Genomic DNA, 27802 nt, shown 5'->3' on the forward strand with positions numbered 1-27802 from the left:
AATGCTGTGATGGGGACTTCGGGAATATGGAGCTGTCAGACTTTGGGATTTGGCTCTTGCATGAACTGCAACAGATGGGGCTTGATGTTCCTCCTTCCGCAATGAAGCAGAAGTGTACGGTTGCTGGACATTTGTCGTGGCAAATTACTCGCTATATCATTCAGTGTGAGAAGTGTGGATGAAGTGCAAGGATTTTGGGGTGGGGTGGCGGTGTTCCTATCAGGTTGGGTCCTGGGATAACACATTTTTTGGCCCAGATAATGTGAACCCAGTGATCAGGAGCCCAGCTTTATGAGGTGTTGCGCAAGTGCTGCATGTGTTCCGGACTCAGGTATTTGTTTCTGAGATTTCCTTGGAAGCAATGATTGTTTATCTGAGGATGGAGTGAGTTTCCATTCCGTCCCTGACAGAGAGAGACTGCGATTGAATGGGTATTCCGTGTTTGCAACAATAGGATTGGACCCAGAGGCTTTCAGTGTTCTGACGCTGTTTGAAAATTCCCTCTCACTGTCATTTGTCTGTCAGGCTATGGAAATCAAACAGAAACTCAGGATGCTGGCGATCTGCACTAAGAACCGAAAACGTTTGAGGCCATTCTGACGGAAGATCAAAAACACATATCGATTAATTTGTGACTCTCCCATAGCTGTTCCTTACCTATTGAGCAGTTCTAGTGATTCCACTGTCTTTCGATTACATTCACCCTGGACCGGTTTACATCTGCCGGGAATAGACAGTGCACAGGAGCTCGTTTTGCGATTTAGACAGGAAAGAAACCTCAGCTTTTCCCTGGTAACTATCTTTTTATCAAGTTACCTGCTATTTCTGGAACTGTGTTTATTACTGTTCTATATTCAGAGTACATATATTCCAAAAGTGTCTATACTATATACTCCCCTGGGATTCGTCACTTTACAGGAAGCCACAAAAAAAAAAAAACTCAATGGAAATCATTAAGAAAAGACCGTCAAACACCTAATGTGCAGGGAAAACAATGTGCATCCAAAACAAAAAACAACTGACATTCAGATCACAAAAATGTGCCACGAACCAGATCATCCGAGCAACCGCCTGAGGAAACTATCAGTTGCAGGCTACAGCCTCAGTTCAGCGCAGAGACGAGTAAACCTCACGGAGTCCCTCTGCTCCGGCACCGACACCCTGACCATCTTCAATCTGGCCCGGCACTCAAATCGAGCAAACATGGCGTCATTCCTTGCTCTTGGAACCAGACCCTGCCACTTCGAATTGCTCTGGCCCGGACCCAGCTGCCTCGATTCCGAACGTATCCAACTTTCAAATTTGACCCAAACCTCGCGCCCTTCCTCAATTCAGGCCCGAATCCTTTGACCATCGCCTTGCCCCTGTTCTCCCGAATCCGCCTTCAAGTCCACTGATGCTATGGCCAAGCATTGGCTTATTCTCTGCTCTCGAACCTCGGCGCGCCGCCTCGATTCAGCCCGTACAGGTCACGATGTAACCCTTCTAAACCTTAGAGACTTCAGTTCACCCCGCAAAAATGTCAGGTTGTAAAAGCTGTTCAAATGTTCATCTCCGAAAGGGAAGTTACGGGCTATTGATTGCAGTATCTCCGAGAAATATGTGTAAATAATACAATAATTTGTAGTTCTGTTTACCAGCGGCAAGGCGTGGTTGTGTCTCACCAGCATCATCTTAAACGGGACAGTACAGTTGTTGCTTATAAGGCTCACAATAATGATAGTTTTTATGTATCCGGAGCTTTTGAAGGCCAACGTGTTAGTCCTTAATTATGAGGCCCATTTGATGACTCTGGGCCTGTAGTGAATGGAGTTCAGTGAAGGTGGTGGGGCTGGGTGTCGGGGTGTATTTATTTAAACCTATCGAATGCTGAAAAAACCTGGGTACTGTGAACATGGAGAGGAAGTCTCCATCTGCTCAGAGCGCAAGCTGATCATAAATGTTTTCCTCTAAAACTGCGATGGAGGATTCTTTTTCTCAGCCAAAGCTTAGTTGATGCGTGAATATGCTGCCATATTTGTGATGGAGGCAATTACTGAAAACATTTATGCCAGAGTTTGACATATTCTTGATTGCTAAGTAACTTCGGTGTTACATGAGGAATAAATAGAGCGTTGTGGGGGTGGGTTGGTGGCAATCATAAGGATCGAATAACGTGATCCTGCTCTGATATCTTATGTTACCATGACTGAACGATGACTCCTTCATATCAGGTTCTGTGATGTGCGAGGGACAATTACAGATTTATTCACTGAGGTTGTTAAATTTGTCTTCAATGTTTAAATTCCAGTGAGTTTTGCTTTCAGGATATTGAGCACAAATGTTTTATTCTCCTTTATACTGTTAACATGCTTTATTATCTCTCCAATTAAAGTTAGACCTACGGTGAGAGATTTATCATTAGAAACGCCCACATCTGGAAGCAAACCATGACTGAAGACAAGCGAAATTAACAAGTGAACGAGTCTGAGGATTGAGACTAGCAACTGGAGATAACCCTTCTGACTCAGATTTGCCACTGATTCAGTCAGGAGAGAGGTCGGTGAGTCTCATTGAAACGCTGGTCCTTTAGATATTATATACCGGTACAATGGAAGGTAAAAAATAGTTGGAGTAAGACTGATTGTGCCCAGAAGTACCAGTTATGCCACTGCCAGACCCAGTTGCAATCGCTCCAGGTCTGGTGATGTGCTTTCAGCAGTCCAGCTCTTTAAAGCCACTCACATTCCCTCAGTGTTTGCTCATTTCAAATCTTGCATCTTCCGACGTAACTTGTGCTCAGTTCCGATGCTTCCTTGCTTGTCTGCGTTACCGCATAATCATCTCAAAATGTGATAACAATTTTTACCATAAATGCTTCGTGCTGTAGTGATTGTAGAAATATGGAATTACCATGAGTTACAGTAACATGTCATTGACCGCTCTGGTTGTTGCAAGCTGCAATGATTTACTTCCACTCGAGTATATCGACATAGAAGCCTCAGCTGATAGCAAACCTTTTTGTAACACAATGTACAAACACCACAGTTCATTCAGTCCTCACAACCAAATGACAACCAATGCTTTATCTTTGCGCACCCTGACGTCATCAAGTACTTTTCTACTAATTACATTGTCAGAACCTGTGAAACAGACATTAAGCAGAGGTGAAAATTCGAAGATATTTTCCCATGGATGTTCTGTATTAGACTTCAGCAAAATCCTTGATAAGATCCCACATGGCAGCTTGGTCTGAAAGATTAGGCCCCTAATGCGGTCCACAGAAAGAGCAAGTTAGATGGATTTAACTTCAGCTTAAAAGTAGCAAGCAAAGTATAGTGATTGATGTTTTCTCCTCATGATCAAGGTGGGTAACTAGTGGTGTGCCACCAGGGCTACAGGCTATTAACTTTTAAAATTCGTTATTTTATAGCAATGAATTGAATGCGAGTGCAGAAGTCTTGACCAGTAAGTTCACGGATGACATAAAATTAGTAGACTGTGCTGACAGTGAAGATTGTCATAACTTATAGGTGATCGAAGTTGGCAGGAGTGGTAAATAGATTGCAAAACCAACAACGGTTTCACACAAGAGTTTGGTGATTATGTGAAGGGAACTGCCCGTGTAGGAGACAGGCACAATTGTCTAATTACAGAATCAGTTGGGATGTGTAGATGGAGTGAGGAAGCCAGGAGAGAACTGGATCCATCATAGGAAATTGGGACCATCTTGGTGGGCACTGTGGTTGGCATTGTCTCTTTGGGCAGAAGGGTTTGTATCGGTGCTCTGTTGATCTGTGACTCTATCAGTAGGAAGCGTCAGATATCACTGAACAGACATACAAAAGTTGATAGAAACAGGGAAGGGTTGGCCCCTAATCCAACTGCTGCTATCATACAGGGGATGGACCTGTTGTCATATTTTCAATCGTACTCTGACTCACTGTTTGCTTGTTATGTAATTCACAGCATCACCAGCAGGTGGAGCTTCCCCGCACTGGAAGCAAAGTGTAAACAAGTCGACGACAATTAGCAATCTTCAGTCAGAATCAGAATGGCTACAGGTATGTTCACTGGGAACTTCATAATTAAACTTCTGTCCTGTTACTGCACAAGATTTTAGATGAGGAAACTTGCACAGATGTTTAACAGATGTTAAAGTTTCATCCAAAAGGGACATTGATCCTACTGGTATTGCGGCCTTGAGTAAATGAACAACGTAACAGTTGCAGCGCAGGGACCTGTCACCGGTAATGTTGAAATCACTCCGCTCGCCATGCGAAGCTTCTCTTGTGTGAAAGAACCAGTAGGTTCCGAATTAGGTGGTGGTGAGTGAAACAGGAATGCAACAGCAGGTTTGTAGATTATGTAAAAGTCAAGAGTCAGGGTCTGTTTTGCCTCTAGAGACGTACTGATGTGTGAGACATCGCCAACTTTCATTAATAAAACTCAGTGCCAGCTGATAGGAACTTTTCCGCAATTTCAGAAATTGTGTGATAACACAGCATTTCATGTTTTGGAAAGGCAGCTATCAACCCCCTCTGGGTCTTCTTGGCTGCTGCGCAAAGGAGATGAGGGGAGTTTACGAAATGTATTTTTTATAGCCGAGCCGAAAACATTGCCAGCGTTTGGAATGGCAAAGGATCAGGAGACAACTTACTGTAGATATGTAGATATACCTGTGGTTTGTTTCAGTGTTTTAATACCCCAATGAATGTCTGCGCTGTGGACGAATGGTGAATTTGGTATCTCAAAAAAAAAAAGAGTTTGAATGCTGAAATATCACAGGAAAAATAAAACCACAGGAGACAAACATTGAATCAAAAAAAAAAGAATCGGGTCAATGTAATGTTATCGGTGTGTCGGAATAAAATGAACCCCATTGCATTTCAAGGTGGGATCTAGAGCAGGTAACACACACACACACACACACACACACACACACACACACACACACACACACACACACAGTGATGGAGGAACTCAGCAGGTCAGGCAGCAACTATGAAGGGAAATGAATAATCTGAGCCTGAGCTGAGACTCTGAATCAGAAAATGTGCTCATCCAATCCAATCTCTTGTAATTGAAATGTTCAATTTGCAATCTCTCCGGTATTAATACATCCTTCCTGTAGTGTTGTTACCAGAAACGCACACACTATTCCAACTGATCCAACCAACAGTTTATAGCCTTGTCACAAGATCTCCTTGCGCCTGTATTCTGCGCTGCAGCTAATAACGGCAAACATTTTGTCAACTCCACAAATTGTATACCTGGAAACTTCGGGATTCAAAGTTAATTGAATTTATTATCAGTGTACATATAGACACCACAAAAATACTGAGGTTATTTTCTTGCGGGCAAGCCAGCCATCTGGATACAATACTGGCTAGGAGGAAGGAATACGAAGGTTAATAATTGGCGGGCTATTCAGTTTGGAGGCTTATGACCTGCAGTGTGGATGGGCACAAGATCTACTGTTTGCTCCTTATTTTAAAAATTATGTAGGTAAAGTTGTTAATGTTGTTCGGAAGTTTGCAGGTGTCAGCGATATTGGTGGTAGAACGGACAGTGAAGGGGGTTATGTACATTTACAAGGGGACTGAGATGAACTTGAAAGGTGCACCAAAGAATAGGTTCATTCTGTAAAATTAAACAGGGCAGGAGATGCATAGCAAATAGTTTTTTCACCCAGTGGTGTGGACAGTTTGTTGCACGGTGAACAAAGTATGTGTGATCAAACGGATAGGACAGTCTGTAATCCAGTGACTCATCTGTGTGTGACACAGGCGATTGGACAGCGTGTAACTGAGGGATTTTTCTGCTTGTGGAAAATACACTCAGTAATATTTCCCGGTATCACCTGACGCTGTTCCTTTTAGATTTCCTGGTCATCAGCGCCAAGATAGTGATCAGTAATACTATGTCTATCCTGTTCTATTTCTGGGAGTTCATGTGTCCCGTCACCGGCTTATCAGAATCAGTAACTAGTAGGAAGTGCAGTTCACGTTCACCAGCTCAGTCCCAATCCAAATCTGGTCAGCCAGAGTTTTGGCTCAGTTGTGAATCCTTGTTCTGCTCAGCTCCAAATCACTTCAGTATAACTTGCAATTCATCATTTATTTCAGGTGGAAAATGGTTCTGGACAGCAGTCAAGAGATTCTTCCCTGGCAATGCATCGATGGAAGATAATCAGGACACGGGAAGCAAGGTACCAAAGCAGAGTCGGGTTGAGAGCGTTGTCCCAGGTGGATGCAGTCCGGCTGCAGAAAAAGGCGAACAAAATCAGCCCAGGCATAGAGGTATCAGGGACACTGATCCGTGCTCTGGAACCAGCACAAGTGGGCTCACGGTCTGTGAGCTCGGAAGCTCATTAAAGACGGAATTGTCAAGTCCCCAACAAGGAGCGGGTGAGTGAAATATGAGGGTGATGTGTTCGCAGAATGTGGCAGGGAGGAGAACATAAAAACATAAGAGCATAAGAAATAGGACCAGGGTAAGGCCATCCAGCCCATCGAGCCTGCCCCGACATTCTATTAGATCATGGCTGATCTGTCTGTAAACTCAGCTCCATCAACCTGCGTTTTCCCCTGAACACTTAATTCCCTTACTATGTAAAGATCTATCTAACTGTATCTTAAATATATTTAGTGAGGAAGCTTCAACTGCTCCACTGGGCAGATAGTTCCACAGATTCACCACTCTTTGAGAAAAGCAGTTTCTCCTCATCTCTTTCCTAAATCTTCTCCCCTGAATATTAAGGCAATGTCCCCTAGTTCTAGTCTCACCGACCAATGCAAACAACTTTCCTACTTCTATCATATCTATCCATTTCAAAATTTTGTATGCTCATATAAGATCCCTTCTCATTCTTCTGAATTCCAGAATATAGTCCCAGGCAACTCTTTCTCCTCTCATAGGTTAACCCCTTCATTTCTGGAATCAACCTGGAGAACCTCCTCTGCACTGCCTCCAAAGCCAGTATATCCTTCCTCAAGTATGGAGAGCAAAACTGCACGCAGTACTCCAGGTGCGGCTGCACCAGTACCCTGTATAGTTATAGCATGAGCTCCCTGCTCTTGATTTCAATCCCTCCAGCAATGAAGACCAACATTTTGTTTGCTTTCTTAATAACCTGTTGTACCTGCAAGCCAACTTTTTGCGATCCATGAACAAGCTCTCCCAAGTCTTTCTGCACAACAGCATTTTCACCATTTAAATAATATTTGCTCTTCTATTATTCCTTCCAAAGTGGACGATATTGCATTCAGCATTGTTATATTCCATCTGCCAGACATTGACCTACTCTCTTAACCTATCTATATCCCTCTGCAGACTCTCCACATCCTCTGTACAATCTCCTTTTCCACTCAGTTTAGTGTCATCAGCAAAATTTTTCTACGGTATACTCAGTCCACTCTTTCAAAACATCAATCTGAATGGTAAACATCTGCGGGCCCAGCACTGACCCCTGCGGCACCCCACTCGCCACAGACTGCCAACCGGAGAAACACCCATTTTTACCAACTCTCTGCCTTCTATTCGTTAGCCAATCGACTATCCATGCCAATACACTTCCTCCGACTCCGTGCATCCATATCTTATTTTTAAGTCTCTTGTGCGGCTACTTATCGAACGCCTTCTGGAAATCCAAGTATACGACATCCACATGTCCCCCCGTCTTTTGATACATCCTTTTTCAAAAAGTTATGTGACATTTGCTGTCTTCCAATCTGGAGGGTAAATGTGAGGTCTTATTGGAGGGTAGGTCAGAGGGGAGGGGAAATGTGTGGGACTGGTACATGTGATGTAGTGGTGCACCGGTTACCCCACTACTGGAAATGTGTACTAGAAAATATGGAGCTGTACAAATGAAGAGTGCATTTCCGGTATGTGAATTAAGGGACACCTGGATGGATAGAGTATCTCTGGTAAGCGAATATCATTGGAATCCCTACCAGTTATTGTCCATCCTAAATTGAACCGAATGAGGGGGTAGAGTGGGGAGTTTGATTTCTCGCAAATGTGGTCCTTCTGGTAAAGTAACTCCCAGAGGGTTGTTGGGTTGGCTTTAAGGCTAGTGTTGGAGTTGGGGAGAAAATCTGTGTTTGTAGCTGAAGGCAGGAGTTTCAAGACATGCTGTGAGTGCTGTAAAAGCGGTGGAGAAGAGGCATATTTGGGTTGGTGCCCACTTCCTCCTTTTTATCTTCGCAGACCCAGAGTCTACAATCTCTGACCTCCTGGCAGAGAGGGCTGAATATCGACTATACCAACTGACGAAATTCTACAGGGACAGACTGAAACAAGCAATAGAAGAAGGTGTTGAAAGACTCAGTTGGATGTTGAGACAGGAGGGGCATTTCACTGCACAGGAACATGGGGTGAGGCTATTTAATGTATTGTCACTGCTATCAGAGGGAAAAGTGATCAATATTAATCTCCGACATGTTCTAACATTTCTACATGCCCAACGAAATCCCTGAATTGTCTGCAGAAGAACTGGCCGCAGCTTTGAAATCTGGTAAGGTGTGGAGTGTTGGGAACTACAGTTTCAGTGTCACATTTTCCTCTCCTTATCAGTGGGGTATAAGAACAGTGGCTGTATATCTGGACTGTTGGAAAGGCATTCAGACTACAATTCAATGCTCATCTCGTCAGGGCTGTCAGTCAAATTCAGTTGACCCACTGGCTTCACTGCAGTCAGTGAGGGAAGGAGGGACGGAAAGCTGCCAATCACACCTGCTCTGCTGTCCATCTGAGTTCCCATACAAATGGGTGGCTGACCATTCAAAGAGTCACAGAGAAGTACTGCGCCAGCTATATCATGCCGAACCATTTCAACTGCCTACTCCCATCAACCTCCAAACTGACCACAGCCCCTCCATACGACTACCATCCATATCCATATCGAAATTTCCCTTAAAAGTCAAAATCCACCTGGCTTGCTCCACTTTCATTGACCGCTTGTTCCAGACTTTCACGACCATCTGAGTGAAAAGGTACCTCCTCATGTTCCCCTTGAACATTTTGTGTTGACCCATGACCTCTAGTCGGAGTCTAACCGAACGTTAGTAGTAAAAGCCTGCTTGCGTTTATCCTATCTGTAAACCTCTATCAAATCTCCCTTCAGTCCTCTACGTCCCAAAGTATTATGAGCGAATTCATTTAGTAGTATTTCCTTATAATTCATGCCGTCCAGTCCCAGTAATATCTTGGTCAACTTTCCCTATGCACCTTCAATCTTATTTGCATCTTTCTTGCAGATAGGTGACCTAAACTGCACACAGTCCTCCAAATTAGGCCTCACCGGCGTCTTATACAACTTCAATATAGCATCCCAACTCTGTAATCAATATTTTGATATATGAAGGCCAGAGTTACAAAAGATGATTTACGAACCTATCTACCTGTGCCGCCTCTTTCAATGATTTGTGTACCTCTATTTCCAGATCCCTTTCTTCTAGCACATTCTTCAGTGCCTGGCCATTCAGTGTGCAAAACTTACCCTGGCTGGTCCTTACAAAGTGCAACACCATAATTGTCTGCATTAAATTCCATCTGCCATTGCTCAGCCCATGTTTCCGGCTGGTCCAGATGCCACTGAAAGCTCTGGTGTTCTTCGGTGTCCACTATAGTACCACTCTTTGTGTCCTCCGCAAAATTTGTGGAACCAGTTAACTGCGTTATTACACAGATCATTGATATTGACTGCAAACAATAACAGATGCAGTACCAATCACTGCGGCACTCCACTCGTCACAGGTCTCCAGTCAGAGAGGCAAATATTTGCCACCACTCTCTGGCTTTCCCCATGAAGCCAAAGTCTTATCCATTTTATTAACACATCTTGAATGCTGAGTGACTGAACTTCCTTGACCGACCTCCTATGTGGGACCTTGTCATGTGCATTGCTAAAGTTCATGTAGAGAACATCAATGTCTTGCCTTCAGCAACTTTCCGGGTATCTTGCTTGAAAAAATCTGTGCTTTTTTTTCTAAGAACCCTACACTTCGTGATTTTTTATAAATAACCTGGATGAGGAAGTGGAGGGATGGGTTAGTAAATCTGCTGATGACACAAAGGTTGAGAGTTTTATGAATAGTGTGCAGGGCTGTCAGAGGTTACACAGGATATTGATAGGATGCAAAACTGGGCTGAAAAGTGGCAGATGGAGTTCAACCCAGAGAAGTGTGAGCTGGTTCATTTTGGTAGGTCAATAATGATAGCAAAATATAGCTTTAAGGGTAAGACTCCTGGCAGTGTGGAGGATCAGAGGGATCTTGGGGTCCGAGTCCATAGGTCTCCCAAAGCTGCAAAGCAGGTTGACTCTGTGCCTCTGTGAAGGCATGCAGTGCATTGACTTTAAGAGCCTAGAGTTAATACTGCAGCTATACAGGACCCTGGTCAGACCCCACTTGGAGTACTGTGCTCAATTATGTTCGCCTCACTATGCGAGGGACGTGGAATCCATAGAAAGGGTGCAGAGAATGTTTACAAGGATGCTGCCTGGATTGGGGAGCATGTCCTAAGAGAATACGTTGAGTGAACTCGGCCGTTTCTCTGAGAGTGATTGAGGATGAGAGGTGACCTGATAGCGATGTACAAGATAATGAGAAGCTTTGATCGTGTGGGTAGTCAAAGGCCTTTCCCCAGGGCTGAAACGGCTAGCACGAGAGGGCATAGTTTTAAGGTGTTTGGAAGTAGGTACAGAGATGTCAGGGGTAAGTTTTTTTTTACACAGAGAGTGGTGAGTGTGTGGGATGGGCTGCCAGCGGCTTTGGGGGAGGCGGAAACGATAGGGTCCCTTAAGAAACTGCTGGATGGCTACATGGAGCTTAGAAAAATAGAGTGTTATAGGTAAAGCCTAGGTAGTTCTAAAGTAGGAATATGTTCCGCACTGCTTTGTGGGCCGAAGGGCCTGTATTGTGCTGTATGGTTAATATGTTTCTATTCATTAGACACGACCTGCCACACATGAAGCTATGCTGACGATTCCCAATCACCACGTCTATCTAAGTACCAATATATTCCAACCCTTGGAATACCTTCCAGTAACGTTCCCACGACTGGGGTCAGGCTCAGCAACCTATAATTCCCTGGGTTATTTTAGATCCTTTCTGAAACAAAACAAAAAAAAAACAGACAAAACAAAGACTCACATTGACAAAACCACATAATTATAACATATAGCTACAGCAGTGCAAAGCAATACCATAATTTGATAAAAGCAGACCATGGGCACGCTTAAAAAAAGTCTCAAGTCCCGATCGACTACAATTGCCCCAATATCAGGCAGCAGAAAGGGAGAAACTCTCCCTGCCATAAACCTCCAGGCACCAACAACTGATGCATTAGAAGCATCAGACCACAGCAGACTCTGAGTCCGTCCGAAAACATCGAGCCTCCGACCAGCCCCGCCGATACAGCCTCCCAAGCGCCATCCTCTGCCGAGGGCCTTCGACCTCGTCCCGGCAGCCGAAACAAGCAAAGACGAGGGGTCAGAGGCCTTCTCCTCCGGAGATTCCGGACCGCACAGTAGCAGCGGCAGCGGAGCAGGCATTTCAGACGTTTCTCCAGATGTTCCTCCGCGCTCTCACGTGTATCTCCATCAAATCAGAAATGTGCACGGTAACCTACTTAACAAATAACAGATATCGTTCACCGGAGAGACCACGCGCGCTGCGTCGCGCCACCATCTTCTCCTCCCTCCAACTTTGATTATCCTCTAGTCCTTTGCTTCTTCTGATATCACTAAGGATGATTTTATTATCTCTGCCCGGGCCGTGGCAATGTGTACACTTGCCTCCCGCAAGCAACACCTAGTCAGGCCTTCGGGATTTATCCACCCTGATTCACCTCAAAATAGCAGACACCTTATCTATAATGTGTATAGATCTTATGAAGTTGATGCAGTTTGGCCTCACTTCAAAATACTTTGTCCGTCTCCTGAGTATATATAAAAATGTAAAGAATGCATTTAAAATCTCCCCCATCTCCTTTGGCTCCATGCATGAATTACCATTCTGATATTCCAGAGGACCAATTTTGACCCCTACAACCCTTTTGCTCTTGACATGTATGAGGAATCCCTTGATATTTGGAATCACCTGTCTGCTCAAGGAACCTCGTGCCTTATTCTGGCCCTCCTGATATCCTGATTAAGAGCAATCTTGTATTTTTTCATGCTGACACAACTGTATTTCTATGTTGTATTGACTGTTGTACATACTACTTATTATGAAAACAAACACCAGAAAATCTGCAGATGCTGGAAATTCAAGCAATACACACAAAATGCTGGTGGAACGCAGCAGGCCAGGCAGCATCTATAGGCAGAAGCACTGTCGATGTTTCGGGTCGAGACTCTTAGTCCTGCCGAAGTGTCCTGCTGCGTTCCACCAGCATTTGTTGTGTGTTGCTACTTATTATCAATTACTTCAAACTACACATTGCACATTTAGATGGATACGTAACACAAAGATTTTTATTCCTCTAGTATATTAAGAATGTCAGTAGGAAAGTCAATTCATTCGATTCACGTCATGGCGGTCAGTGGATCCCACACAAAACATGACTGTAAGGGCAGGACAGGGGCTGCATGTGTCTCGTTTAAGTGAATCATTTCATTACTTTGAAGATGGTGCCGCCGGCATTTGCCTCGGCATGTTACCCCCAACAGCTGAAGCTGAGCATCACGCAGGGTAGATGGTTCTGGCATCAAGTTAATAAATTTTACGTATCCTTTTGCTCCGTCAGGAACTGTCTGCAGTTTGTGCAGAAGTTCAGTAGCACTGATTGCATCTCCCAAACCTGCAAATCCATCAAACCACAGCTAGGTAGTGGATATGTTGCTCACCGCCACCTGGCGCATCCACTTCACGTCTCAGCTCACCCTGACTTTGGGAAATCTCATCGTTCCTTCATCAGCACCGGGTCTTCATCCTGGAGATCCCCGCTCATGGCTACGTGATTTATCTTCATCAGCAGTTATAAACTGTTACTCCTCAACGGTCAAATAGGGATGAAGAGTCAACATTGGATTTGTAATAGTAGTTATTTAACATGTATTTTCAGATATGATTCCCACCCGTATATGTTCCAGGCCATGCTGAATGCCTGTTAATCTGAATGTGGCTGTTCTGATTACCTGCATTTCAGCTTCTGAAAATTCAATTTTCTCCCCATGTGTCTGAGATTCGGTCCCAAAATTCATTTTTTTTTTGCTCCCTCAGCCCCCCCCCCCCCTCACTCTTGCTTTTGTTGTTACATGCTGATTTACTCTGCTTTGTTTCCGCATAATTGTGGTAATGCAGACCCTATCAGGAACGTCCCTGGAAATTTTTTCTTTGGATGAAAAATAACATTCATAGAAGTCTTTGCTGCACTAATCCTCAAACCTATGGCTAAATATGTGGTGTAGGTTTTATATCAGAAGTTGTTGTGCCAGAAGAAACATCTAACATGTCAGACATAAATTCTTAAATTTATTCAATTCTTATTAAAGCAACAGGAGCTTACAGGATCATATGTAAACTCTTTCTGACTTTCTATCTGCTCCACAATAAATTCATTGTTTTCCTTTTATAGAAACTCACTGAGCTGACAGAGAAGGGAAAACGGGCAGAAAGTTCCAGACTCTTCCTCAGTTTGGTGATGGGCAAAGGCTCCCGGACTCGGAGGGCGATGTGGGAATCCTTTGTGACATGGAGGACTGAGTTACCGAAGTTGGACAGAATACTGAGGGAAATACAGAAGCTCGGTATGTTAAAACCACGCACTGAACACAAAGGCACATTGAAATAAACAGTTTACATTATTTTAGTTCTGTTTTCAAGGACGTTTTTCTTTGAATTAAACAGACCCTGATCCAGAGGAATACATTGACATCGCCCGAGGGTTATCTGAATTACCCACTCAACTGATAGGTGAGTGATGACATTCCCAGTCGTGGGTCACTTCTTTATACGTTATCTGTCTTTCTTAATCATTCAAAATAATGCAAGGGCAAGTGAAGCGATCATTCATCAGACCATCATTGCTGTGAGTGGGTCAGAGTGTGATGTAGTTTTGGCTCTTCAGGCTTGGGCTATGGGAAGTATCTGGTAAGATTCCTTTTTTGTTAGTAATTCCGCATTCCTTATCTGTTAGGGCACAGGAGTGGAGCGTGGAGTGAGAGTACTTCCAGGGGCAGTCTTTTGTACTATTCTGAGATGTGCGAGTTCTTGGAGACTTCCAGTCTCCTGGACAACGAGAACAGCGGCAGGTGCACCCAGCTACAGCACTGGAGTAGCAACTCGAGGACGTTTTGCTCATACGGGAGAATGAGGAGGTGATGGATAGGAGCTGCAGGGAGGGGGCAAGAGACAGTGAGCTGGGTGACTGTCAGGAGAAGGAAAAGAAATGCACAATCAGTGCAGAGTCTACTTGTGGCCGTTTCCCTCTATAATGAGTATACCACTTTAGATACTGTTGAAGAGGATGTCTAACCAGGGAGAGCTGCATCACAGGGTTTCTCGGACTGAGTCTGGTGTTGTGGTTTAGAAGGGACGAGAGGTGAATAGGACGGCAGTGGTGATAGGAAATGCCATTGTCGGAGGATAAGCGACGAGGTTCTGTGGGCACGATAGAGATACACAGATGGTATGTTGCTTCCCAGGTGTCAGTGTCACGGATGTCTCAGAATGGATCCATAGCATTCTAAAGTAGCCAGAGGTCTTGAAACAAATTGGCACAAATGACACAAGTAGGAAATGTGATTAGGTCCTGAAGAGAGATTTTAGAGAGTTACATAGAAAGTTGAAAGTCGGGACATCTAGGTTAGTTATCTTAGAGCAAGAGTACAATGAATTGAAAGGTAAATTTCAGAGGACCTCACGCAGGGGGCGGGGGATCGTCTTGCTGCTTGATCTTAATCCAACTCAAATATTTTCACTTCTTCATTGGGCAGAAGATACATAAACCTGAAAGTATCAAGGACAAATTTAATTCTGCATTTCTAAGACTAATAAAAGCTCACATTCTATGTTAAGATGAGCTCTTATTTACAATACATATAATATCAAAGTAAAAAGTAAGTTTATTATCACCCCTCACATGACACCATATGCGACCCTAAGATTCATTTTGTCCTGGCATACTCAATAAGTACAATAACCATAATAGGGCCAGTGAAGGACTGTACCGAACAGGTTGGACAACCAGTCTGCAAGATACAAAAGACTGAAAATACAGAAGAAATACATAATAATAAATATATAAGCGGATTCATAGGATGTGGGAACAATCCAATGGGGCAAGTGTAGTTTCTGCTCTGTTCGAGGAATTATTTGTTGAGGGATAATAACTGTTTCTGAACCTATTGGCATGAGTCCTGAAGAGGTTCACTGTTTTAAGTGTAATGTAAATCAAAGTCTCAGTTCTTTTCTCCATAAATGTGATATGATGCTTTGTTGAAGAAGAGCTGAGAGGTTCTTACAATGTCAGCACCACTAATCCTTCAGCAGCACTTGTAAAAAAACTGACCATCTGATCAATTGATTCATTCATCTGTTATTTAAATTACACTTCTTGCAGTGTTGCATTCCATCGGATTGTATTGTCCGTGTTGTTGATGGGTTTTCTTTCCCTGATTTGCAATTGATGCAAATTGATTCAGAAGCAGATTCTTCTTCTAAGTTAGCCTTCTGAACAGTCCATGAACACGACCTTGCTAATCCTGCTTTGCGGTATATAGTTCTTTCATTTCTTATTGTCAATTATACTAGTTTTTATGTCCTGTGCTCTACTGTGCCAAAAAGCAACACATTTCATAACATTTCTTAGATATAATAAGGTGTATTCTGCGAGTTGTAAGCCACTGGCATAAAACGACAGAGCAAATGACCTCTTCTGGAGTTTTATTCACATGATTTATGAAGGAAGACTGAGTTTATACCTGTTGGAGTTTAGACATTTAAGATTAGATTTCAGTGAAACATAAGGTCCTCAGACATTTTATTAGGGTGCATTTGAGGGGAGTGGTGAGGACGTCCCCTCCTCTGGGATTATCCAGAAGAAACATCTGCTGTTTAATTTTTTAAAAAGTCCATACTTGAAAGAGGTGAGATAATAATAATTACTTTTGAATAATAAGATAAAACGGATCTTTTGCCTAAAGGAGAAATCACAAATAACCCATCAAAATAGCGTCCTATTGTTTTACAATCTAAATATGAAATTTAACATCATGCATCTCACTACTAATCACCGCTCATTTAGGTAACCACAGTATACTTGTGAAGAGCAGAAAGTGTGCGGTAAGGGTATGAAAGGCTGTAAGGAACAACTGAGAATAGCCAATTCAAGGCAACAGGAAAAGCAAAAAATCATTCACTTTGTTACAATGACTATCAAAAACATTTGATTCTGTCCCACAGTCATTGTTAATAGTTCATAATGTACACAAATACACACAACACTTGTGAAATTCGCACAATATATGATGAAGCATTGGCGTGCTCAAATCGCTCTGTCTATTCTCAATCAAAAAAGAACAACCACCAATAAATAAAACGAGATATTTCTCAGTGCGACTCTGAATCCACGGTGGTTTTGCCTGGTTTAAAATTTTCTCTCTAATTTACTGAATTGTATAAAGATAGGGTAACAAATTAGCAAATTTAAACATACAGACAAACAAATTATACCTTGGCATACCTTCTATACATGGATACATGGATGAATTAAAATTATAGTCTCCATCCATAAAAGGTACAACAATTAATTCAAATAGTAGAGCTATTTTGAAAAGATAGAAACATCAACGTTGGTCTTGATAAGTGCAGAACATACAACAGATGTTGTAGTATCATTAAGATGGCCACTCATGCAAGCAGCCCTGATGGAAATAAATCAAATATTCTCATGTTAGATTTCTAGAGCTGGAATCCGCAATTAAACACTTAAATAATGCAGAAGCAACATCATGTTAAGTCGGCTAAAATCTCTATTGCTACAGTATTGCTACTCAAAGCTGATAAATATCGGATGCTGGTCTCCAGTCGCTAGAGCGTTTCCCCTTTACGGAAAGCAGAAAGCAGAAACTGGGCTGGATTAAAAGTTTGTTTACGGAGAAGAGGGTTCATACTTGCATGCAATTTTGCTGACAGATATACAGTTTCTGGAAAATATAATCGAAGTTTGCAGAGGATGATTGTTGTTCAGAAGGATATTCCGGATTGTTGTGTTCTTCTGCTTGAGGGAGACCTGGATATCCCTGTCATTCTAGATGCAGTTTTACAGATTGCTGACATCACATTTACTGTCAAGATGGGACTGATGAATATTTCAAAGGCAGAGGAGTAGGAGCATTCTTCATTATCCACTGCTGGTGGTGTACAAACATGGCAGTTCTATTCCAGTCCTGCTCTCTGAACCTGGAAAATCTTGGGAAAAACTATACTCCATTTTATCTCTCATGGGAGTTATCAGCCATCATCTTGGTAGCTGAGTAAAGCCCACCACAGGCCCGAGTCCAACAGTCTCTATTGAGCGGGGCGACAGGCATCAAAAAACAGCACACCCTGATGTTTTCCCCGTCGTCTTGGGGATTTTTAACCGAGCTAGCATGAAACAGTCTCTAAATAGTTATTAACAACATATCACTTGTGGATCCAGAGGAGTAACACATAGGACCACTGTGATGCTACCATCATCTCACTTACACTGCCATCCTACACTTGTAATTTGGAAAGTCTGATCTATGGATAGATATTGAAGACCACAGCAACAGTAGAGGGGACCAATAAAGTGTAGATACAGGAGACACAGGAGCACTTGCAAAACAACTTTGAGTTCATAGACTGGACTGTTCAGCGTTTTTATTCAAATCTGAATAAATACTCCCCAGTTATCGCTGACTCTAAAAACCTGTGTGGATATGTCTATGCCTACCAGAATATATTATACATAGCTGAATCAAAAACCATAGATGAACCAAGAGATTTGTAAACGTCTGGGGAAGGACAATATCGGTGCATTAAAGTGTGGTGATCCAAGACTGCGCAAGAAGGCCAGGTATGACATACGGAGGATTATCTCATGAGCAAAATAACCATTCTGATTGAGGTTGGAGGCGTAATTGGATGCACGTCAACTCTGGCAGTGCTTACAGGCCATTACTTCCCACAAAGCGCAAACTTACAATGACTTGCGGAGAAGTTTCGCTCCCAGTGGGGATTAACAGCTTTTAGGCACGCATTGAAATGGAGAATACAACTACTGCAATGAGGGTCACGGCAGCATCCACTGATCTTTGACTCGGAAGCCGATCTCGGAAGGTCTTTCAATATGTTAAGTACTTGCAAGGGAGCTGCCCCGATGCCGTACCTGGTAGGGCTCTGAAATTTTGGGTCAACTAACTGTCGTGTGTATTCAATGGTATTTTCAACTTCTCATTGCTCCGATTGTAAGTTCCCACCTGCTTTAATAGGGAGAAGTCATACCAATTCCCAAGAAGAACAGGGTGAGATGCCTTAATGACTATTTCCCGCAGCACTCAGTTCCACAATGAAGGACTTTGAGAGGTTGATTATGGCTTGAATCAACCCCTGCCTCAGCTAGGACATAGACCCAATGTAATTTGCATATCACCACTATTTCTCTACAGCGGATGCGATTTCATTGGCTCTTTCCGTGGCCATTGATCACCTGGAGGTTAATAATACTTACGTCCGATATAACATGATCGTTTCAACAGGTATGATCAAAAAGCTCCCGATCCTGGGCTGCCGAACCTATCACTGCAAATGAATCGTTAAGTTCCTCACCAGAAGATCACTGTCTGTGCGGAATGGAAATAATATCTCCACTTCGCTGATAATCAATACTGGCGCAACTTAATGATGTGTGCTTATCCCACTGTTCTTTTCTCTCTGCAGCCATAATTGTGTGGCTAGACGCAGCTCTAGTGCTATCTCTAACGTTGCTGAAGACACAACTATTATTGTCAGAGTTTCAGATGGTGATGGAAGTGCGTAGAGGAGGGAAACATTTCAGCTTGTTGAGTGGTGTTGTAGCCACAATCTTGTACACAATGTCAGCAGGACAAGGGAATTGATATTGGACTTCACAAAGAGTAAGATGAGGGGGCACACACCTGTCTTCAAAAAGGTGTCAAGATCTTTGAGCATCCTATCTGATCCCAACATTGTCTACCTTCAGATCGTTCATCTTACAAAGAACCTTCTCTCTAGTAATAGTAACTTCAGACACTAATGTCCCGTCAATACCTGGAACTTCCACCATACTGCTGATGTCTTCCACATGAAGATTGATGCAAAATACTTTTTCAGATCGTCCACCATTTGCTTGTCCCACATTAGTACATCTTCAGCCTCATTTTCCAGCGGTCCAATATCCATTCCTTCTTCTCTTTTATGCATCTGAAGAAACTTCTGGAATCGACTTTGTATATAATTGTCTAGCTTACTGTCATATTCCATCTTTAACTTTATGATTTTTAGTTGATATTTATTGATATTTAAAAGCTTCCTCTAATTTCCCACTGTTCTGTTATGCTCACTCTCTTTGGGATTGACTTCCTTTGTTAGCCATGGTTGTGTCTTCTTCTTTTTGGAACACTTCTTCCTCCTTGGGACGTATATATCATGTGCCATCTGAATTGCTTACAGAAATTCCAGCCATTGCTGCTCTGCCGTAATTCCTGCCGGTGTTATTTTCCAATCAATTCTGCACACCCCCTATCTCATGCCTCTATAATTTCCTTTACTCCACTGTAATATTGATATATCTGACCTTAACTTCTCCTTCTCAAATTTCAGGGTGAAGGCCATCATATTGTCGTCACTTACCCCGATAGGGTTTTTTACCTAATGCTCTCTGATCGATTCCAGTCTATTGCACAATACGCAATCCAAAATAGCTGATCCACTAGTGGTCTCAACCACAGGCATTCAAGAGATTCCCCCTCTTGGAATCCCACAACATCCTGACTATCCAATCCTACCTGCAAATTGAAATCCCCCATGACAATTGTGACATTTACCTTTTGGCATGCATTTTCTATCTCCCGTTGTAACTTTGCGATCACATCCTTTTACTGTTTGGGGGTCTGTATATAACAACCATCAGGGTCTTTTTACATCTTCAAAGGCCGATGCTCCGAAGAGGCACATCCATCAGTTAGGAACCGCAGCACTCATGCCATGCCCAATTCTTATTGCTACAGTTGGGGAGGAGGTACTGGAGCTTGAGGACATTCACACAAGGAACCACTTTTTCCCCTGTGCCATCAGCAGAATACAATGCAACCGATGGATGAATATGAAATATATAAGTATTGTCGATATCAACAAACAATGAAAATACCTCATACCGCAATAAAGGGAAATGTTTAATTGGAATTTACTTCAATGCTTAAGAAAATCGGCAATGCAATGGTCAAAATGCAGCATAGTGATAAATGCTTTCGCTATACCTATATTAATATTCTTTTGGCGCAACACGTTGGTCTGTTACCGATCTGGAAAACTTAAAGAGAAAAAAAGAGGGACTGAAATGAAAAGTTTTAGGAACACATTATGTGCACTCGAACGCACTGAGGTTAAGCAAAAGCCTATAACTTTCCTTTGGACTTGGAGGCAATTTGATGCGGCAGGGCTGAGGCCGAGAGCCAGGAGAATCCCGAAGTCCGATTGACTTGTGCACCAGGCCGAGTTGGAAATGTTGGGTACAGTTCTCCGGAGTATTGAAGTGACAGAACCAGATGTTTGGAAGGCACTGGGGGCCGGGTTGAAGTTGAAAAGTCGGGTACAGGACAATACCGGAGTCTACGCCCCCAGACCGTATCGAAGTGAGTGAAGTGGTGCTTGGATGATGATTTAAGCTCTTGGCCAGACTGATAAACGATAGAGTATCATGGTCTGAGGCGAAAGCGAGGGGCGGTTCAACACTGAGGAGTGCAGTAGAACAGAGGGATCTAGGAATACAGATACAAAATTCCCTAAAAGTGGTGTCACAGCTAGACAAGAATAGTAAAGAGAGCTTTTGGTACATTGTCCTTTATAAATCAAAGTATTGAGTATAAGAATTGGCATGTAATGGTGAGGTTGTATAAGACATTGGTGAGACCGAAATTGGAGTATTGTGTGCAGTGTTGATCACCGAATTACATGAAGGATATTAATAATGTTCAAAGGGTGCAGAGAAGGTTTACAAGGATGTTGCCGGGACTTGAGAAACTGAGCTACAGACAACAGTTGACTAGTTTAGGAATTTATTCCCTGGAGTGTAGGAGAATGAGGGTAAATTTGTTAGAGTGTATATACAATTTTGATGGGTATAGATAGAGTGAATGCAAGCCGGCTTTTGCCACTGAGGCTAGGGGAGAAAAAATAAACAGAGGACATGGGTTAAGGGTGAAGGGGGGAAAGTTTAAAGGGGACATTAGGGTGGGGGGATTCTTCATGCAGAGTGGTGGGAGTGTGGAATGAGCTGTCAGATGAAGTGGTGAATGCGGGTTCACTTTTGACATTTAAGAAAAACTTGGACAGGTATATGGATGAGAGGGGTTTGGAGGGGTATTGCCCAGGTGCAGGTCAGTGGGACTCGGCAGAAAAATGGTTTGGCACAGCCATGAAAGGCCAAAAGGCCTGTTTGGTGCTGTAATGTTCTATGGTTCTATGGTTCTAAAAAGATAACGAATGGCACAACGTCCATCCATGGAAGATATCGCCACGATTTGAGCAGACTAGATTTTGACAAGAACGGCTGGCTCTGAATTGAAGGTTTCATCCCAGAAACAGATAGGACTATGTACCTTTACAGATAGGACTATGTATCCAGGATAAAAAGGCAAGAAGAACTTACTTACTGATTAGACATAACCATTCCAAACGCACGTGACATACAGAAATCAAATGCTGAAAAACACCAGAAATCTGCTGAATTAGCAACAATGTTAAACACCACTAGAGTAGTCCGGAATTTCCTATCAATTGAGAGATGAGTGTGTTTAGTTTGCCTGCACCTCAGGCAAAACCAGTTTGAGCTTAGAAAAAATAAATCATAACCTATTAATAAAGCAATTCTTATCATGACGATGTAGTTCATAGTGCATTACAATGGGATAAAGTGCAAACTAGGAAATAAAAGACAAAATGAAGGTTCAATATAAAGGCTTTGCAATGGTGTTTAAAAGTGACAGCCTCAGTCTGCAGCCTTTACACATTAGTAGCAAATATCTGAGGCTACAGTACAGTAGTTTTAGGTGAGGATCTCTGCAGTTTAGCAGCGTAGTTCAATTAAAATCTGACCTGCGAATGACCCTTTGGCCTTGTACTTTATTGTCTGCCTGCTCTGCATTTTCTCAGCAACTGAAACACTTTCCCTGAGCCATTCTGTTCTCTTTTTCCTTGTACGGCCTCATTGCGCTGATATGATGAAATGATGTATTTGCATCTCATGCAGAAAGGTTGTCTATTGTACCTCGGTGCATGTGTCAATAATATGGCAATTTACCGATTTATTGTTGTCAACAATACAGTGCCTCACAGAGTGATCGTCACCAGTTGCTAACACTTCACTAAGCTCTCTGACAAATACGACGTCCATCACTGAGATGCTTCTGGTCTCTCCCATTCATGGAGATTCATCTCCACTTTTCCACCCCTCCTCCATCACTGAAATTAAAAACTACCAGCTTTCTTTCTTCTCATTCCGTTGCGTTATCATTACGAAACATCACTGTGACTCTCTCCACAGAGGCTGCCCGACCGGAGTATTTCCCGCATATTCTGCTCCTGTTTCGATGCGAGAGCAGTGGACACTTGCCAAAATGCACAGTGTCCTGCTCTCCATATTTCCACAGCAAATCAACATTAACATCGTTTGATTATGATGCAAACAATGCGTTAAATCGTGTGAAATGTTGTTGTGTCGGATGTGCAGTCAGGATTGCAATAGGATATCAGGGGAATGTTCGCCTTCACATGTAACTAGTATCACAATATCAGTATTGTATCTTTTCTAAGACATACATCGCTGTTAGTTCCGATGTCTGTTAACAGCATTTTACTTTATGTCCTAATATCCATGGATGCATTGAATTAATTCATGTAATCTCAAACACTGAATCTTGAAATGCAGTTATAATATTCTTTGTCAGTTGAGCTACTGAACATTTTGACTATGTTCTCTGTTCCCATGAAAGACGTTCAACAGATACACAAGGAGACTCTGCAGGCACAGACTGAAACACTGAGAGTGAACACGATCCTGATGAGGGAGAAGGTGAAGGTTTTCCAGCTGGATGATCGATACGCTGAGCTCACGGTCATTTCTACTGTTCAACATCGGAGTCTGGTGGAACATGAGCTACTGGCAAGAGGCAGAGTCCACGAGGAGTGGAGACAGAAGCATCCCAGTGGACAGCTGGAAAAAATCGGGATAGATCATTTGTTCCAGAGCACCTTTTCCCAGACTAAATCCAAATCTGGGAGTTCCGCAGCATTGGTCGGAATCCCTGGGATTGGGAAAACAACAATGGTGCAAAAGATTGTTTATGACTGGGCCACAGGGCAAATATATCAGCAATTCCAGTTTGTCTTCAATTTCAAATTCCGGGATTTAAACACCATTAATTTTCGGATAAACTTGAGGGAACTGATTTTGGATCAGTATCCTTACTTTGGGAATATCCTGAGAGAGGTCTGGAAAAACCCAGAGGGATTGTTGTTTATATTTGATGGTTTGGATGAATTTAAGCACACAATTCATTTTGCTGACAATCAAAGAGACACAGAATGCGACCACCAGTGCTCAGATCCCGAGTGGTGGTGTGAAGTGTCTGACATTGTGTACAGTTTAATCCAGGGTAAGTTGCTCCCAGGGTGTTCAGTGCTGGTGACCAGCCGAACCACTGCATTACCCTTATTGGAAAAGGCAGAGATTAGTGTCTGGGCGGAAATCCTGGGATTGGTTGATGAAAAACGGAAGGAATATTTCATCAGACATTTTGAAGATCGGACGGTGGCAGCAGCTGTTTTTGAATATGTGAAGGAGAACGAGATCCTGTACACCATGAGCTACAACCCCTCCTACTGCTGGATCCTCGCTCTGGCACTGGGTCCCTTCTTCACACAAAGAGTCAAGGACCCGCAGCGTGTTCCCAAGACCATCACCCAACTGTACTCCTACTATATTTACAATATACTGAAAAACCACGGCCGTGAGATTGAGAATCCCCGTGATGTGTTACTTAGGGTTGGTCAGATGGCCTTCAGAGGAGTGTCCGAGAGGAAGATTGTGTTTACAGATGGAGATTTGATCAAGAACAATCTTCAGCCTTCCCAGTTCCTGTCCGGGTTCCTGATGGAGCTATTGGAGAGAGAGGATTCTGCCCAAAGCGTGGTCTACAAATTCCCACACCTCACCATCCAAGAGTTTGTAGCTGCAGTCGCACAATTCCTGAATCCACATCCCGGGGATATCCTGAAATTCCTCACTGAAGCCCACAACACGACAGATGGGCGATTTGAGGTATTTCTCCGTTTTGTTGCTGGTCTCTCCTCCCCAATGACAACTCGGAGCCTGGAGGAGTTTCTGGGTCCATTTCCTCATGAAGCAACCTGCCGGGTGATTGACTGGGTGAAGGAGGAGGTTAAATGCCAGAGTGGAAACACGAGGAGTGAAGCTGATAAAAGGAGCCTCTTGAACACATTGCACTACCTGTTTGAGTCTCAGAATAGCTGGCTGGCTAAGGCCGCACTGGGATCTGTGAAAACACTTTCATTCAGTGAAATGACTCTGACCCCGATTGACTGCACAGTCCTGTCTCATGTCATCGGAATCTGTGATACGATAAAACACCTCGACGTGGAGAACTGTCACATTCAGTGTGAAGGAATCCAGCGGCTGGGACCCGGGCTGCACAAGTGCCAGAAGTTGAGGTAACTTGATTTGTCTCTCTGAACTATGAAACTGTTCCATTGTGCTGTTTCAATGTAAAACGAGTTGGGTAAAACTGTAGGATATTAGGTAATAAAAGACTGTGTCAAATAACCAGGGTATAGGTCAGTAATTCCCAAGGACGAGAAGGTTCTGTGATTCCTTGTGAAGGGATGTTGGAGACATCATCAGATCAGTGAACAACGGCCATTGGTTTAATGGTAGTAAATCACAGGAATGGCCGTGTTTCTCACTGTTACTGACACCCAGACGGACACTGACTGCAGCAGGTGGGTCAGAGATTTACACCCCCTTCCCAGTGAGGGACAAGAGACCGTCAGCTGACTGTCCCAGTGAGAAGGAAAGAAATACCATTGTGAGATTGTCCTCCCCTGCCCTTCCCCGTGTGTGACTATCACCATCATTCACTACTAGATACTCAGAATCAATGGGCTCATCTCCCCTTCCAAATTTGTGTCTCAGTTCAGACACACCCCTCCCGTGCAATATTTTACTGGATCAACCTATCATTATGGATTCTTCCCCATTCTCCTGCCTCCTGTTGGATCTCTCTTCCCCATTACCCTTACTCCGACATGTTCTGTCTTCCTATCCCTTTTCCTCAGGTGATGCCTCTTCCACATCTCCTATCGGAATTATAATTTGTGAATTATAATTCACAAATCCTCCTCACTGTGGGTATATCTCCCACATTTCTGCCCTGACCCTACCAATGCTCTCAAGTCAGTAACGCTTATTTTCACCGTCTGGGAGTGAGACAGAATGTGTGCAGTTTACAGTGTCACACCGACAGACTAAATTACTGACATTCGGTGAATACCCTGGTGCTGGTCAGTGAGGGACATTGACAGTGATGGGAACTCCGATCAGTGATTTACTGAAGATTTTAATGTTTCCTGAAATATCCGAGTGAGAGAGGTTTTCTCAGACTCACGGTTTTTGAATCACTTTTTTCATCAATTTGTCTGTTTGGCTTTAGACTTGGGGCAAATAAACTGGGAGATTCTGGAGTGAAACTGGTTTCTGCGGCTCTGAGGAACCCGGAGTGTAAAATACAGCAACTGTGGTAAGTACCAGACTGTCGCAGGTTGTGTTTACCGTCACTGGGTGTCTGACACTGAACATTAATATGATCAATAATTGTGTTACTGATAAACACTGGGGATTTGTACCGTCTCCTGTCTCTCTGTGACCTTCACCCTCACTCTCTCTCACCTCCAGGCTGAACCATGTTGGTCTCACAGATTCAGGTGCCGTGGATCTCGTCTCGACTCTCAGAACAAACCGATTACTAACGGAGCTGAACGTCAGTGAAAATGAACTGCGTGATTCAGGAGTGAAACTGGTGTCTGCGGCTCTGAGGAACCCAGAGTGTAAAATACAGACACTGGGGTAAATACCAAATTGTTGCAGATTTTCTTTACAGTCACTGGGTGTCTGACACTGAACATTAATGTGATCAGTAATTGTGTTACTGATAAACACTGGGGATTTGTACCGTCTCCTGTATCTCTGTGTTATTCACTATTTGCCTCTCTCATCTCCAGGTTGAGGGATGTCGGTCTCACAGATTCTGGTGCTGAGGATCTCATCTCCGCTCTCAGTACAAACCCATCACTGACGGAGCTGGACCTGAGTGATAATAAACTGGGAGATTCAGGAGTGAAACTGGTATCTGCGGCTCTGGGGAACCCGGAGTGTAAAATACAGAAACTGGAGTAAGTACCAAACTGTGGGAGATTGTGTTTACAGTCACCGGGTGTCTGACCCTGAACATTAATGGTTTATCTGTGTTACTGATAAACACTGGGGATTTGTACCAACCCTGTCTCTCTGTCTTTCATTCCCACTCTCTCTCGTTATCTGCAGGCTGAAGAAGGTTGGTCTCACGGATTCTGGTGCCGAGCATCTCGTCTCCGCACTCAGTACAAACAGATCACTGACGGAGCTGAACCTGGGAATTAACTCCCTCACAGACCGATCAGCACCCGCTCTCTGTCGCCTCATATTGACCCTCCCAAATCTGGAGTGGATCCGGTGAGTGTTTGTGTTAACGTTCAATGTGATAAAATATCAGGGATACTGGTCTGTAAGCATGTTGAAACATTATCCTCGTCCCCTGTTACTGACACTGATGTGTAAACTGTTTATTTCATCTCTGTTCTTCAATGCGTTTCAGACTGGTGGGGAATCGGTTCAGTGAGACCAGGGAGAAGGAACTAAGATTGGTGCAGGATCAGAGACCCGGACTGATAGTGATCCTTTGAACATCTGAATGCGCGAACATCCCCACACTTATGGTGACATTTTCGCTGATTCCCCAAGCTCCTCTTTAATGCCCGCACTCCAGGTTTGATTCCTAATGGATCTAACAGAACTGGCTCTGGTCTCGCGCTTTGTGACTTTTGAAGCTGTCCTGCAGTGACGTATTTCCTCCTCTTGTCCAATGCCGCTGATTCTGACACATGACCAAGTTCGAGATCTCACACAAGTTAGGCTCTGCGGAATTGCACAGTCAGGAAGAGCCCAGTGGCCGGGTTCATTCTAGGACATGAGTATCCCGGGGTGGGATTATCCGGGGAGAGAATCCTTTTGTTTACTTTGCTGAGGACAGTACTTTCGGCTGTCTGGCCGATACAATGATCTTAAATTGACAAATACTTCGGCAGTGACCCTGGATCTGCAGCGATCCCGGACACGGCCCTGAAGTGTGATTTTATAATCATCGGTTCCCCGATGCAGAGTGACGGTGAGAAACGGGACTGATGATTCAATCTGTCACTCGTTGTCGCCAGTCAGTTATTTGTGTGTGACTGTGAGTGAATCGTGAACAGCTTATTTATTCCCACACGTTAGA

General features: G+C 43.4%; 1 protein-coding gene across 1 annotated transcript; it reads left to right on the forward strand.

Annotated features, from left to right (window-relative positions):
* The first annotated feature begins 1038 nt into the window (after positions 1-1038).
* Positions 1039-27802, forward strand: LOC132389221 (NACHT, LRR and PYD domains-containing protein 3-like). The gene is made up of 11 exons (XM_059961690.1): positions 1039-1285; positions 6108-6389; positions 8194-8360; positions 13567-13738; positions 13839-13904; positions 23189-24926; positions 25925-26011; positions 26167-26337; positions 26493-26663; positions 26815-26982; positions 27125-27802. Exons 1-11 carry the CDS (start codon positions 1039-1041, stop codon positions 27210-27212), a joined length of 3357 nt encoding a protein of 1118 aa, XP_059817673.1. The 3' UTR covers positions 27213-27802.

Source organism: Hypanus sabinus, unplaced genomic scaffold (assembly GCF_030144855.1).
Source record: "Hypanus sabinus isolate sHypSab1 unplaced genomic scaffold, sHypSab1.hap1 scaffold_503, whole genome shotgun sequence".
Taxonomy (NCBI): Eukaryota; Metazoa; Chordata; class Chondrichthyes; order Myliobatiformes; family Dasyatidae; genus Hypanus; species Hypanus sabinus.

Coding starts and splice junctions, on each gene's coding strand:
- LOC132389221 (XM_059961690.1), top strand. CDS start 1,039: ATGTGCCACGAACCAGATCATCCGAGCAACCGCCTGAGGAAACTATCA. Junction 8,361..13,566: donor TCACTGCACAGGAACATGGG/GTGAGGCTATTT, acceptor TTCCTTTTATAG/AAACTCACTGAGCTGACAGA. Junction 26,012..26,166: donor TGTAAAATACAGCAACTGTG/GTAAGTACCAGA, acceptor TCTCACCTCCAG/GCTGAACCATGTTGGTCTCA.